Raw genomic sequence first — 18,887 nt, forward strand, 5'->3', positions numbered from 1 at the left:
CCCGCGGCCACGGGAGGGGCCAGCGCAGCCGCCGCCTCAACCGCCGCTGCGCTGGCTCCCAGGGCCCCGCCTGCCCCCTGCCCGCCCCGCCCCGCCCCGCCCCGGCCCGGGCCCCGGCCCCGGCCCGGGCCCTGGCGGGCGCCCCCCGCGGCGCTGCCCCGCCCCCGCCGTCCCGCGCCGCCCCGGGCCCCGGCCCGCCGCCCGGCCGCCGGCCCACCTGGCGCAGCGCCGCCCTCGGAGCCCGCGCACCCGCGCACACCCGCGCACACCCGCGTACCCCGCGGCCGCAGGAGGGCCCAGCGCTGCTGCCCGCGAGCTCCCAGGGGCCCACCTGCCCCGGCGCCCGCGCTCTCGGGGCGGACTCCTGGCCCTCTGAGACCTCCAGCCCGGCGATGGCCCCTCTTGGATATTTCATATTCCTCTACGGCCTGAAGCAAGCTCTGGGCAGCTACCCGATCTGGTGGTGAGTGAGCCTTCCTTACGTTCTCCCCGGCTTCTGTGCGTCCCCCAGCCGCCGTCCCCTCGGGCTGACTCTGCTGTGGCCCGGAGCCGGCTCTCTGCCCTGCCCTCCTGGTTCCGCGGGCTGCGGATAGTTTGTTTTTCTTGGCGGCTACTTTCGACCTGTTCGGGCTGGGTTTGGGACGCGGGTGTTGGGGTTTCCGGAGACATTGTCCCCTCGGACATAGTGGGGGGCCCCCGGCGTCGGACGGGCTAGTAAAGCGTTGGAGAGAGGTGGAAAGTGGGTCCCCACAGATGGCACGAAGGCTCTAGCAGCCCGAGACTAAGAGAAGCCAGGAGGGCGAGATGGGGAGAGGGAGATCCGCCGGAGACTTTCTCTAAGGACGTGTCTTACACACACACACACACACACACACACACACACACACACACACACACACACACACACCTTAAAACAAAGTCAGTGAGACAAGACTGAACAGCTCGGAGTAGCGCAGTTACGTAAAGACTTCGGGGACAGGGCCGGGAGTGGCGGGCGCACTGGGGCCAGCACCTGGCCCTTCTGCGCCTTCCCGCTGCTGTCCTCACCGCGTTGGTAAGGAGGGGACTTCTGGAGAGGTAAAGAGGGAGAGAAAGCATCACGTCTGAGGGCTCCCGAGTGAGAGGCTCTGCGACCCCATATCTGAGAGGGCTGGAGCGCTCCATTTTCCACTCCAGACAAGACATACTCCCTCCCGACCCTCCTAAATCTGGTGATGGAAATGCAGATAAACCCAAGGAAGGGTCCTGAAGGTCTATAACACATACCATAAAGGAGGAGGGAAGTCAGGGTTACCTTCCCTCCGGGAAGCTAAGTTGACAGAGCCCCCATAGGCAAGAGCTACCCGTGCTTCCCAGGAGAGAATGGAGGGGTGCTTTGAGGTGCCCAAGATTTGACGAACCCAACTAGGGGGAATGTGGGAGCCGAGGGGACTGGGCGTGCCGCTGGAGGAGACCCAGATGGGAGACAAGCCTACACATACACAGACTCGCGCGCGCGCGCGCGCACACACACACACACACACACACGCACACACACACACACACACACACACACACACAGCAGGAACTCTCTCCGACGGCTTGCCTGGAATTATAATAATTACGCCAAGGGGAAGGGGGGCAGAATTGAGTAAGCCGAAGTACAACTAATCCGATAATAATTTTTCTCTTCGAGATGGTTCAGGAGCTGGGGCACCCTAGATGTAGGGCGCGGGTCCAGGAGTAGCCTGGCGAGGCGAGAAGGTGGTACCAGCGGGTACTAGGGCCTGGGAGAGGGGTCGCAGGCAGCGGGGAAGCGTTTTGGGGACCCCCGCGCTTCCCGCGCCCGCGCGACACTTGCAGCGTCGGGTCGCCTTCTAGAGCACCGGCTGCAGCTGCCGTGCCTTCGGACGCCGGGACACTGACGCCGGGAGAACTAGGGGAGCGCGTCGGAGAGAGCCCCGCGGCCGCCCGCTCTCGCGCAGGCTTCTAATTAGGACCCGCCGCCGCCGCATTCCTGGGCGCTAGTGGAAGCGCCTTCGCCCCCGCGCTTCTTCTATAAAGAAAGGCCCTGTCACCAGCCTCTGGGCACCCTACACCGTGGAATCTTTGTCTTGTTGGCCCTGAGGGTCCCTGGTCTTGCTCCCCTCGACACATGTATGCCACCCTTTCCACCTGGGCAGTATGTGTTCCATCTGAAAAGATCCTGAGACATGCTCTGGTGGCTCGGGTATTCAACAGGTGAGTGGGGAAGGGTGTCCACTCCCCACCCGCTCCCTCTCAGTGACCTACCCAGTTGAAGAGTCTAAAGCAACCTTTTGGTCCTAGAGAGAAGAAGGTGCCATGGAGCCCCCACTTTACTTTCCCTGGGATTCTGTTTCCTGAGAAGTATCCCTGGTGGACACAATCTCACGGCTCACTAGGGACCAGCAGTTCCCTCTTCTTCCTCCCTCTGCCTCCAGGCCAGCTAGATGTGGAAAGAGGCAGTCTCTACAGAAGCATGTAGGCTCCTGTAAGAGGAAGGCTCCTAGATGAACAAATGGAGTTTAACAGCAAGGGGAAGAAGCCTTTCTATCTTCCTGCTTTACCTGGTGGAGTTTCCCACAGGTGACTCCTTCTGTCTCTTGCCATCCCCCGCCCCCCAGCCAGTGAGGTTTTGGGGAACCCTCTCTTTATAACTTACCGCTTTCACACTCAGCCTCCCTAAGTGGTATTTTGCGTCACCAAAATAACCTCTCTGAAATGAAGCCACTGCTCCCATCACTTCTCCCCACCACCCTTAGCACCTTGCATATGAAAGTGAAAGTGACAGGGACTTCCTCACCTGGAGAAACAAGGAGACAGCCCAAATTGGGAGTAATTAGGCTTTGAAGTTGGTGTTGTCTTGGTGGGAGGGTAGAGGGAGAGGAGGAAGTATTGTTGCATCCTGTGGGAATTTAAAAAGCCAACCCTCTTGGAAGTGTCCTTCACCCTAGATGCTCAAGGTCCAAAGGCAGTCCCAGCAGAGGCACAGAGACAGCCCTGAGACCAGAACATTGAAGGCTATGGAGACCTCCAAGAGCATGAGTTCTGGGCTCCTCATGTGACAGTCAGGGGGTGGGGGGAACCCAGAAAAGGGATCTGAGAGGTGACAGGTTAGAATCCTTGGCACCTAACCCCAGAGACACAGCATGGCTAGCTACCAGTGTACCAGAGGGCTCTGTACTGCAGATGTACAAGGAGACACCAGCCCTCATCTCCTCACTCCTCTTGTCCAGGATGAATTCTTGTTTAATTAGGATTTATCAGAAAAGTCTTCAGAACACAGAACAAGGATCATGGTCAAGGGGAACATATGGAATCCCTGAAGAACAATACCGAGTAGGCAACAGTGCTCCATGATATGCTTTGGGTACCTTCCTTTCACTTCCCATGTCTGGGCTGATGACATTTTATAATCCCCCTATGGCCTAGCAAGGGCCCTGTTTTCTCCCCTGCCCCCTCACCACTGGGCTAGGCCCCTCCATTTCCACCACCAGGCTGCACTGCCCCATTCCCACCATCTTCTGCCTCTGTTCTTGGCACCCTCCACTCCACATTGCTGCCAGAGTTATAGCAGCAGTGGTCAGCTCCTGCCCTGCCTTTACCTGAACAGAGATCCTGCCCCCACTTTCCCTGTTAGAACCCCCACTTCCAACCCCTCACCAGCCCTTGCTGGACCTAGGGCTCCCCAGCACTGAGTGATCCCAAGGGCAGGCATCACTTTAGCTAGCCCAGGAAGGTCCAGTGTGACGCCAAGTCTAGTCTCTGTCTCTCTGTGTGTCTGTCTGTCTGACCCTGTCTGTCTCTGTCTCTCTGTCTTTGTTCCTCCATATCTCTGTCTCTGTCTCTCTCTTTCTGTCCTCTGTGTCTGTCTCTGCCTCTCTCTCTCTCTGCAAACCTGAGGCTGGTGATGGTAGTGGCTAACTTTCAAAGCTAGAGAAGTCCAGACACCAGTTCAACACCCTCAATGTTGTAGGATCTCAGGATGCTGGGAACGATGTTCCTCTACAGAACCACACCAATGGACATCCTTTTTTGAGGAGCAATGTTATAAATGACCATATGTAAAATATGTACGGTCAGAAAACTTATTTTGTACCACCAAGTCAAATACCCATCATCTTGATCCCTTGAAAGCCCACCACAGCACACATTCCTTCCAGAGCACAAAAGCATCACTTACCTCTCACATCTGGCTCTCTGACTTGGCCACCTAAACACTCAGGACTCTCGGGCTCAGGTGCAGCAGCTTCTCCCACACTGGTTAACCCTGTGTTTCACTGGGCTTGTTGTCATTTTTTAAATGATTTTGTTTTATTTGCACAAACCTGCTAGAATTCTTTCTGGCAGGAGAGAAGGTGAGTAAATACAATTGAGGAAGAGTACATTCTGGAGGGGCTGTAAAAAATCACACTTTCTACAATGGGTCTCCAGTACAAATCTCCAGTCTACAGGGACAGGAATTGCACTGTCCCAGAAGGGCTCTGCTACTGTCCTGCAGGTGTGGCACAGGACATGGAAAGCACAGCCTGGATGCACCTCCTATCCATGAAAGTATCAGTTATACTCAGCCTAGTCCACAGACCAGAGCCCATCATGAATGGTTGTCCACTAAATAAGAACAGAAATAGAAAGTAGGTGTTTGGGGAAAATCATGGTAGTTTCTTTTAATGTATTGTGTACTTTTTTCCATGAAGCATCTTTATGTGTTTTTAAATAATGGATTGGACATTTTAAAAGCCCCTAAACCCAAGTTCTCCAGGTAGTTTGACAAGCTGAAGTCCTCTGCAACATGCAGCCCTTGCTATACTCAAGTCAGGGATCATCTGTGTGGACCACCTCCCCTCATCACTTTGACACCCAGCACTTGCCATTTCCATTTTTGAACCAAATGCTAGAGTTTGTTCTTGTCCTGCTGGTTATTGGGATGTGTCAGGAGAAGACCACACTGCTGTTCAGTGTGGGAGAGGCTGTTGGGGAAAGAGGACTGGACTTCTGTGTGAATCCAGGGAAGGCTGGGAACAGAGGCTACAAGTGGCCAGAAGGCAGATTTTGGCTCAGTATGGGAAAGGCTTCCTAGACCTGAGAGAAGTGCCAATACTGGTTCTCGGGAGGTGGTGAACTGCTCATCCCTGGAGGGGTAGAAGCAGAGTCTGAGGAAGGAATAGCCTGCCTCTGGTCCAGGGTTCCCATGTACAATTCACCTTGAACCCAAGATTTATAAGGCCCAGCTTCTCCCCCTACTCCCACCATGGTCAGCACTGTGGTTAACCATCCTCCTGGTAAGTCCCCTAAACTCCACTAGGCACAGTTGGGGTAGTTTGGTTCTAGTTGCACAGGGAATGGTGGCCCCATCCCTGTTTGCCTGTGCCCTCCACTCCCACAGCAGCATGCCCTCCCCACCTTGAGCTCCTGAATCCCATTGCACTAACCCCCTAGCCTTGCTCAACTGGTCCAGACCTGGCTGTGCCCTACTTCTCAATCCTCACTCCTTGCCAGGCTGGGCTGGATGCTGTGAGGTGACATGGAGAGGCAGAGAATAAGGCTCTGACTCCAGTCAGGCTGCCTGCTCCCAGTGCTACCTATACCTTCCTTTGTAGAATTGTCAAAAGGAAGGCACCCATGTCACCAGCCTGTGAAATCTCATAGGGTATTCATTTTCCTTCCTCCTTGCTTGACCCCTGTGCCTGCTAGAAAAGATTTAGTTGAACAAACAAATGAAGGAATGAATGGATGGAATCTTTCCTATGAAAAATAGAAACTGTATCTGGTGGCCTATGCTTGGGGACAGAACCCAGTTGACTATTTTAACAAAACCCCTGACAGAGCCGCCAGCTCTGGGGCTGGGTTCCCACGATGCACCAGGGCAACTCTGCCTCGGTCTCCCTCCCAGCCTTTCCAGGTGACACCCTGGAGGTGTCTCACACTTTGGTGCTTCCACATTCCTTCCCCAACAAAACGTGCCGCTGCCGCCCAGGGAAGCGGGCAAATGCATGGCCGCGGGCACGGGAGCCTCTGCCCGCCTGCTGGGACTTGTGCAAAGTATGTGTCAGTAATCCCGGCTCGGCCCGGTGGGGCAGGAGGGGGTGCTGGGAGGGCTGCAGGCAGGACTGTGTGGCCCAGGGCCTGGGAAGAAGTGGCCCCCAACACCAGGGACCCAGGTCTTGGGACCCCCTCCTCACAGCCTTTCCTATTGTGGAAGGTGCTCCAACTCTTGGGGAGGGATTTTCCAGGCAGGAGAGAGCGAGATTATGGAGATGTGTGAGCCCTTCTTGGAGACCCCACAATGGGTAAGAAAGAGAAGGCTGAACCTGGAGGGCCTTGAGCAGGTCAGCACCCTTGGCGGGGGGTGGGGTGGGGGGTGGTCTTGATCCTATGAGCCTCCTGCACAGCTCCATCCAGGAAAAGACAGAGCCTATCCATCAAGCTGGGCAATCATCAACCCACAGGGCAACCAGCCTCACACTCAAGGCCTCCAGTCTGAGGACAGAAACCTGGTCCTGACCTTAGAAGACAGTAATTTGGGATAAGACAGGTACCCTGGAGTCCTCATGTATCACCAAATGGAAGATCCATGGGACCAATCGGAGCCCTCCTAAGCAAAGACCCTGCAGGTAGAGTGGGCAATAAGGGCCCCCAGATGAGAACTGGGAAGAGATCTGTGCCCTTGAAGGATAGAAGGAATATGGCCCTGCTCTCCAGGAGTGCCCCCTCATGGCTGAGACAGAGGAGGATGAGCAGGAGGAAGTAGCAAGCTTTAGTAGGCTCTAAAGAGAGGACAGCTAGCAGGGGTGGGAGCACAGAGCACTTCCTGGAGAGACGGTTCTAGATGACCTGGGCAGAATGCGCCCTGGCTCCAACAAGTTGTAAATAAACCTGCTGTGCCCATTGTTTACCTCCCTTCCAGGAGCCTCCGATAGAATGTGATCCACCTTGGACAGACAAGGAAACTGAGGCCCAGGAGGGAAAGGCAGAAACTGTTAAATCAGTGAATGATAGAGCTAGTGCCCATATCCTGCCCTCCAGGGCTAGCGCAGCCCTGCCCCCACAGAACCCCTCTCTCTTTGAAAACAGCTGTGAGGTCCCAACTCTCTTTTCACAATGCACACAGCCACCAGCAAGGGCAGAGCTATGCCCACAGTGCACAGGTACCCCATGTTTGCTGAATTTTCTTGGAGAGAAAAAAAAAATCAAACTACGACTCCAAGAAAACTAAGAGCCTGCCACCCCATTAAGACCTGCCTGGTAACGGTGCACAGGCATTTAGCCTCTCTGATTGAGGATCTACCCCCAGTGGAGCTGGGCGGGGGGCCAGGGGTGCTGCCTTTGCCCCCAGTCCATAAGGAGTGGCTTCTGTCCTCTGGCTTTGCCACACAGTTACAGTAAAATCCACTTGGGTGAAGTCCATCAGCCCAGGGCAGTGGGGCGGGGGGTGCCAAAGCTGGCCCAGGCTGGGTCCTGGGCAGCCTCCTTCCCCTGCATGTCACAGCCAGCGCCTCTGCTCTATCCTGAGTAAGACTGTCTGGCAAGGCGCCTGGCCTTTCAATGGTGCAACAACGCAGTCCTCAACAGGAGCAAAAGAGGGAGGAGGGAGAAAAACCATTAGTGCTTTCAGGCAGCAGGCGTGGCTCACATGGCCCAAGCCACAGGCTGGAACCAGAGTCTAGGGGCCACTTTGCAAACCACACACCTTTGCGTTCTATGTTGAAGATGATGACCCCCCCAAAAAAAAACAAAAAGAAAAACAAATTATTACTGAAAAATTAACTGGCAATAGTAGCCACAAAAACCTGGGGGGAAAAAAGTTCATCATCTTACCAATTTAATACAGGTATTTCCCTCACTAAAAGTTCTTCTCATAGTAAAATGACACATTTTTCAAGATCATAAAAACAGTGTACAAAATAAACTGTGTTCTACTTTTTAAGACTTACTGTCTTGGTTAAACATTTTGCATTTGTGGAAACTTCTCCACGATGGCATAACAGTTACTCAGGGCTATGGTGTGGGCATGCTATGATCTGCTTGCCTGGCCAATGACATTTTCTGCTATATCAATGGCCCTGCCAGGAGGATCTCTCCAGAGGTGAAATTTAGGGTAAAATCTCAGGTCTTTTACCTGAGGGATAAGGAGCACCATATCTGGGGGGAATGGCTGCATTCAGTCTGGGACACTCTGGTTTTGAGGGGCCTTCAGGACACTGAATGTGACATTCAGCTAAGTGGTTAAAATATTAGCTTCCCAGCCAGGTGTCAGCTGAAGGTGGGGGTGTGGGCGCTTCCTGGGTTGCCAGCCTGCACTCTCAGGGTTGGCAGCAAGAAAGGAAATGGAATAAATTCCTCATAGGGTGAATCATGGTGGCCAGGTGCAGAGTGAAGGAAATGGGGGCAGTAAAGGCAAGCTGCGCTCTAAGCCTCTCCCTGCAGGCTACGCAGGGCCCCCTCATGCCCCTGTGGTTCCCAGGCCCCCATGATCACTACCCCCAGAGGATGGCATCACACTCTCCTGCTCAGCTTTCCCTGGGGTCATATGACATGGATTTTGCCCATCAGGGCAGGGCTGGCTGACACTTGCGGTCACTCACCATTGGCTGGAACATCCTGTGGTAGCAGTATCCATGAGTGGTAAAAGTGCCTGGTGTCCCTGAGGCAAGATCAGGACCTCACAGTGACCCAGATAGATAGGACCTAGGGTAAATGAGGGGTGCCTGATGATGGGGCTTTCACCCCCGGCACTCATCTGAACCACAATGCTTCTGGAACTTTCAAGTTGCTACTTCCATCTTCTACTTATCTGGCCCACCTTACTCTTTTTTGGGGATCCTCCCCACCTCTGGAGCAGAGATGTGGGGTCCAGCCCATGGTAAACTTATTCATTGCTGGCTCTAGAACACAGGGTGGGAGGGAGGGGAGTGGCCAGCCTCAGAGACAGAAGGGGTCGTGGAGGGTGAGGGCTCACATCCTGGCCCCACTCCTGAGCCTGGGCAAGCCCACCTTCCCTTGCTTCTGCAACAGAACTCATGTTCTCAAAGGGCAGAACCAGAAGCTTCTGGAAGTCTTGGGGTAGGAAACCAAAGGAAAACCCTGACTGCCAGACCAAAAGGTTTGGACTTGAAGCCTCAGGAGGTTCTCTGGACTCCAAGTCCCAGGAATTGAAGCTGGACTTTCTTTCAGTGATCCCAGAATGTCAAACACCAGCATGAGAACCCCCCTCAGGGCCTGTCAAAACAGTGCACTAGCCCTGAGTTTCTGACTTAGCAGGTCTGGGTGAGGGGGCACACTGCCTGGAAACTTGCATTTATGTGGTGCGAGTTAAGTTACTTGAAAGGTAAGTTAAGTTACTTCCAAGGTTCTGTGGTGCACATGCTGCTGGCCCAGGGACCACCCTAAGAGGACCCAGCTCTTACCCAGTCACCTGGTATGTTGGCTGAAGAAATCAAGGGGACAAATGGGTCAGCACACACATCACTCCTCAATGACAGTTCTGTGATGAAAACAGGTTCATATTGAACCCAGGAGACCTGTAGTGTTCTGTGTCTTTGGATTTAGAGGTGGCTATATGGGTTTTGTTTATTAATAAGATGTTTATCTTACTCTCTGTCATGGATTTCTTCTTTATGTTCCTCCAGGTTTATGTGTTGAAGCGCTGACCACCAATGTAATGATGTTAGGAGGTAGGTGATTAGGGTTAGATGAGGTCATGAGGGTAGAGCCCGCATGATGGGAAGAGTGTCCTTAAAATAAAAGGAAGAGACCTTAGAGCTCTCTGTCTGCCATGCGAGGACACAGCAAGAAGGTAGCCACATGTGAACCACGAACCCATAACCAGAACCTCACCATGCCAGCACCCTCATCTCAGACTTCCAGCCTCTAAGACTGTAGAAATGAATGTATTTTGTTTCAGCCACCCAATATGTGCTCTTTGTTGTGGTGGCCCACACTGACCAAGATAATTACTCATAAATGTTGTCATTTTGTTGTTGTTGTTGTTGTTCTTATTGTTGTTTTGCCCATGACATGCAGAAGTTCCCAGGCTCAGATCAAAACTGAGCCACAGCAATGACAACACTGAGTCCTTAACTGCTAGGCCACCAGGAAACTCCCATAAATATTACCTTTTATGTGCTTGTACTTAATGCATTTTAAGAGCATCATGTTGGAAAGTGGGATGCCAAAACCCCATCCTGCCATGTTAACTTGTTGATGTTAGTCTGGTTTCTTCCTCTAGCCCCAGCTTCTGAGTCCAAGATGTTCCTTGAGGTTGTGTAGTTAGAAGAGACTCATCACCATTATCTGGGCACAAAGCCACATGGGTAATGGTGATGGGGCAGGTGGGCCAGATAAGCAGCTAGGTGGTGGCTAATGGCAGATGGAGGCAGAAGTGATGCCAGGGACTTGGAAGGAAGGAGTAACCAACCTCCAAGAGCAAGGCACTGGTACAAGAGGAGGGGTGGTCCTGAGGATACAGGCAGAGGAGGGGGAGGGAAGGGAAGAGCTGTCCAAAGGCCTCATGACAGCCCTTGAAGGTGTCAGTGGCTCAGACCCTTGGACTATACATGGAGGGACCACCATCCTGTGAGGTTCTGTTCCTTCCATATTGAGCAAATTGGAGTGGAAAGAGCCAGCATGGACAGAAGAGGGAGATGGGTTATATTTAGTCTACACCCAGTGACAAATGATGAGACTTATGGCTTCAAACAGCACCTGTACTTTAGTTCACAGCTCTGCAGGTTGGAAATCTGGTTTCCCTGATCAGGGTTTCTAGAGGCCAAAACCTAAGTGTTGGCCAATCTAGGGAAGAATATGCTCCCACCCTCACCCAATTGTCAAATTCTGGTCCTTGCAGTTCCCGTGTATTTGTGCTGTCTGCCAGGGTGGTTCTTAGCTCCTCAAGACCACTTTCTGGTCCTGGAATTAGGCCCCTTCATTTCAAGACTAGCAACAACCTCAGATGCTATCTCTGACTTCTGCTACTACCTGGAGTCTCTGCTTTGTGCTTAGATTAACATGTGCTTAGATTAACTCAGGTTGATGGCCCTGATTTATGTCTGCTGCTCACTACAGGTCCTATAGATATAGCTAGTGTGATCTGTCTGTGTTCACAGTCTCAGATGGAAGGGTGGGGACTCTTGGGGCCATGTCAGAATCTGGGTGTGGTGGGTTGGAGCACAGGAGAGCCGCTACCTCCTTCCAAGTGTGCACAACCACCCTCTGTGCCCCCCCTCAAATCATGCGTCCCCTCACAAATGCTCCCAAGCCCTCTCCCTCTACATGCCAGTCCCCTGGGACAAGGAAATGACATCTTTATTTGTACCCAAGACTAACTGCAGTTGAACTCACCTTCATTTATGAATAGAGGCGACGAACTGCAGCAGAATTCACAGTTTCTGAGATCCTATCGCCAGGAGAAAGCAGATACTTTTATCTCAGGTGACAGTTGGTGCAGAGATTACAAAATACCATTGCACTCTCAGCCCACCTTGTAGGCTCAATAAAGAAACACGCAAGAAGTTCTCCTGTGGTGCAGCAGGTTAAAAGATCCAGCATTGTGGTAGCTGTGGCACAGTCACAACTGCTGCAAGAGATAAAACTCTGGCCAGGGAACTTCCACATGCTGCACCTGCAGCCAAGACAAAATAAAAATAAAAAATAACCTAAAACACAGTTAAGAATCACAAGCTTGTTCCCTATTGTAACTTTTTATCAGTCTGCTTGTTTCCTTGTAACTGTTTCTTTCTTCTCCACTTGGTCTGGGATGATGACCTGACTATACTACAGAGAGTTTCTGCAGCCCCAACCCACTTCCCTGGCATTTGCATCTAACATAACTAGCTCACTTATCAGGATGAGAGATCACACTAGTGCACTGCCATCAGCCAAACACAGACTGACTTCATCAGTCTCTCCGTGGACATCCTTCCTCTGTTCCAAGATCTGACACCAGAGCCCAGGTTGCATTTGGTGTATTGCATTTTACATGCTCTGAGAACTTGGGGAGGCATAGAGCACTAAGGTGATATGTCCTACAGTTGCAGCACTTTTCAGTTTACAGCACCCCTCTCCCACTAATCTGCCACTGGTTCCTGGCAAGACCTTTAGACAGGATTGTACATGGTTGACCCTGGGGCCTGGGGCCCAGAGTCCAGCTATTCCAGCCAGAAGGAGTGGGAGAGGGATCCAGTCAAGCTTAGTGGAGGCTGGAATAGCTGGAGTAGCATCTAAACTGGCCACTGGTACTCCAGCCTTGCTTGGGGAAGTGGTGATCTGGGACCTGACTGGGAGGAGGGCCAAAAGGAGGCAGGGGCGGGAGAGCTGATTCAGCAGCCTCCCTTGGAGCCTGTGGAAAAGCTGTGAACTTGGGAATCCCACTCTACTTTCCCTGGTGCTGTGGCCTGGCTACATGAAAGGAGGTGGGGAGGGGCCAAGGTTGGTGCAGGTTTTATGCTTTCTGTGGAAGGCTATGGGGTTCTAGGGAAGAGCACCTCAACCCCCATCCAGAATGAATCTTGGCCTCTGGCATCTGGTAGAGATGGGACTGGTGAGGACAAAGAGAGACTAAATCCTGTTTTTCTGTCTGAATTAAGTGGCCTCTTCTTTTCCCACTTGTTCTGAGTCTCCAAGTACATTCATCCCATAAAAATAAATCAGCTGAGAGGATTTTCTTTCTGATGGACCTCTTTGCCCTTCTCCAGTTTGAGCCAGGCTTCTAGCAACAGAAGAGGAGGGAACTCCATGAACCCCAGGACTCAGCATCCCCCCAGAAAAGATTCCAAGACCAGAGCTATGAAGGTCAAACTTTTCCCTAATGTTCCCTTAGGAAATGTTCAAACATCCAGAAAAAATCCAGCACTTGGACAGAGAAAATCTATGTACTCACAATTCATGTTTATCTCATCCCTAACCATCCCTTCTGTCCACCAATTATTATTCATCTCATGTTTGTATACACCCTCAATACACTCTCCCCTGAACACTTTGGTGGGCTCATCATTAACTAGAGTTCAGCTTTTTATTTTATTTATTTTTTTTTTTTTTTTTTTTTTTTTTTGCAAATCACATCCCATCTATATGGGATAAGTGGAATAAGTGGATGTGAAATATCCTGGCTCATGGAATAGCAGAGCCAGAGACTATCAGAGCAGCCTCACCAGGAGTGACAGCTTATCTCTGCTTACAAATGGAGGTCTGTTCAGTCCCAGGCAACCTAGGACAGTCGGTCTCAGCCTCACCTCACCTGCCAGCCTCTCAGGCACTTCTGCTGGGGCTCCTATGTTCTCCAAGGTATATAGATTAATAGCCACCAGCCTGACCACCATAGCCACCTCTCTGGCCTGGCACACACTGAGGCCTCCAGGACTCGCCACTGCAGGCATTTTTTGGCCTGAGGCAAAAGGAACCTGGCGAATGACCAGCCAGGCCAGTCCAAGGGAGGTAAGAGATTGACTCCGAGCTATGGGAGGTACCATAGAAGCTGCTGAAGGACCTTAGCTACAGTCCTGCTTCTCTCCAAGCCCAGCTCCTGCCCTGTGTTCCAGCTGCTGCCTTCACGAGACCACCTGGCTATAATTCTCAGGGCCCCTCCCCACGAGTCCCTCCACTCATTACAGAGGGTATCTTCCCAAACTCTCATGCTGCCAGTTCCAGGTCACATCCTGCTAGTGCCAAATGATGTAAGGGTATGATGTCAGGCAAGGGTGGGAGGTGGGTACATTTGGGGTCACTGTGAGAGGTACCACTTGGTGGAAACAGATAGCTGACCCCAGCCAGGGCAGGTGAAGTCATCCACATCAGCACATGCATCAATATAGGCAGAGTGGCCACTGGGGACAGGATAGGGTGAGAGGAGGTACAGACATAGAGAATTGCTGAAATGGATTGGATAGGATGTGAATGTGACAATGTTCTGAAGGAGAATTGGGGTCCAGGGGAATTTCTTCATCTGTTTTACAAGTGGAAGTTTCTCCATGAAACTTTGGGCTGAGAGTGGCAGGGGGCACACACAGGTTAGACACAGCCTACCTCCCTGGATACCCCCTACCACCTGTGTCCTGGACATCTGACCTCAGCCTGGAGAGGGCAGAGCTGGCAGATCTCCACACTGAAGACCCCACCCTGCCTTCTGGGTGTTCCCCAAGAGCAGAGACTGCTGACTTTGGCCTGCACACCATCTCTCAGTCCAAGTGTCACCTTCCCTCCCATTCTCCCATCCATCTACTCAGCCTGTGCTGGTCCATCAGGAAGCTAAGCACTTAGGTTAGCACAGAGCTGTTTATACAGGACAGGATGCAGGAGGGAAAGGCCCAAATGACAGAATACTTCTTAGAGAGGAAGAACCTCACAGCTGGGTGAAAGCAGAGGGCTAACTTTTCTGAAAACTTCAGGGTCCCAGACTGTAAGGTGGATATGGGAGAAAGCTAGAGAGGGTCAGGCCTGGACAGGTACCCAGCACTCAACAGTCTCTGCAGGTAGTGAAGGAAACAAGCAAGGGAATGAACCGGCCCCTCAGCTGCATGCCCTTCTGTAAATACAGACTCAAGTAGGGGCATGGAGGCATCTATGAGATCTGACATGAGGTCATGGCTGGTTTTTGGCTCATCAAGGCATTCAAGCAGAGGACAGATATGATGGGGAGTGTGCCCAGGGAGGTGGGGTCAGATATTGGGGCATGGACATGGGAGGGGTCTAGGAGGCCAGGAATCTTTTCCTAGGAATGGGGACTCTAGGGATGGCCAACCATGAAAAGGAGGCTTAGCTTCACTTGAACACCTAACTGCAAGGTGCCATGGTCACTCCCAGAAAGACTTTTAACTCTTGAGAGATATACTTGATTAGGAAAAGAGAGCAAACAGACAACAAAGACTGCACAGTATGCCCAGAAATGGTGGGCAGAAGGGCATGAGATGAGAGTGGGAAACCATATGCTCAGAACTTCAAGGAGTATTTGCCCTCTTCCCAGCCAGCTAACTAAATACAGAACTACATATATGCTTCAGAGGGGAGGGGGAGAGGGTGACCATCACAGAGGAGGCCAGGGGTATTACAGGGGGAGAGAGGGCACTCTGTGCGGCTGTGGAGATGTGTGGGACAAAGCCCTACATGGGCTGATAGATGGGTGGAGACAGAGGAAGTGTGTGGGGAGGCTCTTGTGGCAGGAGCAGGGGGCCTGCAGGGGGTGAGAGGATAAGCTGGACAGATCCAGATTCTAGCAGGACTGTGCAATGAAGAAATGTTCTCCCTGGGTCGTCCAATAAGGCATCTCCAGGTGCTGAAAGGCTTGGGTTTTTGTCTCGAGGCTAGGCAACCTTTGAAGATTTTGGAGATGAACAGGGAAAGATGTTAGGATCTGATTTGTATTTCCAGAGGGTAGGTTTATTTCTCTGAGAGACAATGGTTCCTGTTTCCTATTGTTTTCACCACAGCTGGATGGAACTGAGTTAGACTCAGAGTAGGACTTACTAAAAGTCAGCATCATAATGCAGGAATGTGGCTTACCGAGGGACACAGAAATCTTTGTCCCACATTCTCAGGGGTGCTTAGCCTTCCCAGGGAAGAGGAAGAGCCAAACAAAAGAAACTCTGGGGGTCCAGTTGAAACATTTACAAAGCTGCCAGTGTGTTGGTCTCCCCACCAAGCAAAGGAAGGGGAAACAGACATTTCCACCTGGATCCCACCAGAGCAAGCTACCAGATAAGCAGAGACCATCCTGCCAGGCAGAAGGACCACTCTGAAGTGTCCCACTCTAGGCCTGGGACACACCACACCAGACAGCCCAGAGGAAGGAGGAAGACGGGACTCCCTGAGGAAGAGGAGAGCGTGCATGAGGCCAAAGGTCTAAGGGAACGTGGGCAGCATCTACACTTCTCTGTTCCAAGAGGGTCAGCAAATCCCTAGGGACCAAAAAGAAGCCACGGGATGCTGTTTCCCTGGAGTCACCCCACCCCCGCAGTGGTCCCCCTGGCTCCACAGGGCCTCTCATGCCTTCGTCTTCTCCTACCACCCTGAGGGTCTTCACAGTCCCTTCCCAAAAACCCCAAAGAGCCTTTGTAATATCAATGGGTGATGGGAGGCAAGCTTCCACAGCTGGCCCTGAAAAGCAGCAGCAGCCACACAGTCATTCACGAGGAGTATCCACGGAGGGATGAAGGAAGAACTGAGACACAAAGGGATTGAGCAGAGCCCAAAAGCCCACCACAGAGACAGACACATAGACCAGCGGCAGGACAATGTAACAACAGGTCACCATGGGATTGGAAAAGCTCATTCCCCTCTGCCCCACAAAAGACCTGGTGGTTCTTCCTCTTAAGTTGAGATGTAATCACTTATAGTCAAATGACAATTCAATCCATTTCAACACATTAAATACGTGGGTAACCAACACCTCCATCACCCTGAACCAGTGTGACCCAGTAGAACTTTCCACAGTTCCGCTGTCTATATGGGGCAGACTGAAATGTCCCATATCTAACCATCCAACATGGTACCCACAGGCCATGTGTAACTGGTATGACCAAGAAACTGACTTTTTCTTTCATATTTTGTCATTTTGCTTAATTTAAATTGCATAGGCACCTTGGCAAATGGGAGCCATTTTGCAAAGTGAATCCTGAGAAACATTGTCTCATGCCACCTTCTGGTCAAGCCAGTCTTCTTGTATGAATGAGGAAACAACTGCCCTGATTTCTGTCCCCATACACTCTGTACCTGGCCTGGGTCTCAGAGGAATTGTGGTTACGCACACTGTGTCATGCTTCTCCTCAGCACTCCCCCGGGGAGATCCCTGCCCTTGCATCAGCAGTCCACACCTCTCTATTTCCAAGTAGCATTCCACTGCATGAGTAAACACTGTCTGTTCATCCATGCTTCAATGGATGCATACTTGGGTGGTTTCCAAGTTTTTCTCTGATGATCACAGCCCTGTGAATATTCTTGAACACATCTTATTGTGGACATATTCTTTTATATCTGTTGGGTAAATAGCCAAAAGCTGACTGGCATGGTAGGTATGATTTTCAGCCTTATGATTTAGCCATGCTGTGCCCCATCTCAGCCTTGCTCCAGAAGTGGTCCTTCTCCCTCCTACAGCAGACCCAGCAGCTCCTTCTCTGGGCAGCCACTCAGCTGACCCAGCATAACACTGTATTCCTGAGTTCTACTCTCTGTATTCCTAAAAAGTTTTAGGGTGCTGCTGTCTCAACAACAGTGTTGGGGGGAGGGGTTCTGCAGTTGTGCATAGAAGAAAGCAGGCCTCCACCACTTCCTTGATTTATTTTCTGTCAATCCACGTGCATATCATAATGCTTTGTGCAAAGTCTCAGGTACAGGGTAGAGACAGGCTTTCCAGCAGTGCACCTCCCCTACTAACCAGCCTTCCTTGTCCTCCTCCCCCAGGTCCCTGGCTGTTGGGCCCCAGTACTCATCCCTGGGGACACAGCCCATCCTCTGCGCCAGCATCCCAGGCCTGGTACCCAAGCAGCTGCGTTTCTGCCGGAACTATGTGGAGATCATGCCCAGCGTGGCAGAGGGCATCAAGATCAGCATCCAAGAGTGCCAACACCAGTTCCGTGGCCGCCGGTGGAATTGCACCACTATCAACAACAGCCTGGCCATCTTTGGCCCCGTGCTGGACAAAGGTACAGATGGCACCTGTCATGAATTTCCAGGCAGCCCAGAGCTGTGGGTACAGCAGGGTCTAAGCCAGTTCCCCCTCACTGTGGGTGGACACAAGCCACTCCATCCTTTTCTGCCTCCATGTCTCACCTATGCTTAGGCATAGGAACAACACGTCCAGCACAGACCTTGTTACCATAGGCATCTCCCATGTGGGTCCTTTCCAATGCTCATCCATTCTGGAGGGTGCTTCTGGAGCTTAGGAAGAATGTAGGGTCATGGAGAGATTCCTTCTGCTTCCCCTTCCCCAAAAGGCAATTGCACAGTTCCATGGGAATGAAATTAACCATTGCAGGTTTCCTGCAGGACTTCAGGCATGTCTTGGAGAGAAAAATACAGAAACAAGCAAACAAAAACACAGGAAGAGAGAAGGTTGGGGACCACAAAGGCACACAGCTGAAATTATCCAGGATCCTGGAATCAAGGGACTATTCTGGGAAGGAGAGAAACATGAAGAAGTCTGGGTGTTGGTTAACTTTTAGTGAAGAGCAAATTTTCACAAAACACCTGCAGATCAGGGTTCAGCAGCCCAGTAGGCAGGCTGATCTCTCCACTGCAGCTAGTCCTTGTTTCTCTTACATGTTTGATGGCTAATGCTGCTGTCAGTGGGAACACCCACAAGTGGCCCTTGCTTGTGGCCTGGGCTCCCGTAAATATAGTGACTGGGCCCTCCAGCAAATGGGGTGAAAGAAAAAGAGGAAGAAAGAGGGAGAAAGGCTTCTTTCACACAGCATGTTTTCAAGATTCATTCACCTATAGCATGTTTCAGCACTTTATTCCTTTTTATGGCTGAATTATATTCCATAATATAGACGGACCAATTTTGTTTATCCATCCATCTGTTGATGGACACTTGGGTTATTTCCAACCTTTTGGCTTTTGTGGATAATGCTGATGTGAGCATTTTTGTACAAGTATTTGAGTATCTATACTCAGTTCAATTTTTTTTGGATATACTACTAGAAGTGGAATATTCCAGTCATATGGTAATTCTATGTTATGAGTAACCATAAAAACTGGTTTGCACAGTAGCTTCACCACTTTACATTCCCAACAGCAACACATGAGGGTTCCAATTTCTCCATATCCTTACCAATGTTTGTTATCTCTGTCTTTTCCTTTAACCATCCCAGTGGGTGCGAAATGATGTCTCATTTTGACTTTTATGTGCACATCTCTGTTGGCTAAAGATGTTAAGCATCTTTTCATGGGCTTAATGG

At 51.5% G+C, this 18,887-nt stretch overlaps 1 protein-coding gene across 1 annotated transcript in view; it reads left to right on the forward strand.

Annotated features, from left to right (window-relative positions):
* The first annotated feature begins 261 nt into the window (after positions 1 to 261).
* WNT3A (Wnt family member 3A) overlaps positions 262 to 18,887 on the forward strand; it is a 49,779-nt gene continuing 31,153 nt past the window's right edge. Inside the window, exons 1-2 of the mRNA XM_047776328.1 lie at positions 262 to 463; positions 17,389 to 17,630. Coding sequence (XP_047632284.1) covers positions 393 to 463; positions 17,389 to 17,630 — 313 coding nt within the window. The 5' untranslated portion in view covers positions 262 to 392. The remainder of the gene's footprint in view (positions 464 to 17,388; positions 17,631 to 18,887) is intronic.

This window comes from Phacochoerus africanus, chromosome 4 (assembly GCF_016906955.1).
Source record: "Phacochoerus africanus isolate WHEZ1 chromosome 4, ROS_Pafr_v1, whole genome shotgun sequence".
Classification (NCBI taxonomy): Eukaryota; Metazoa; Chordata; class Mammalia; order Artiodactyla; family Suidae; genus Phacochoerus; species Phacochoerus africanus.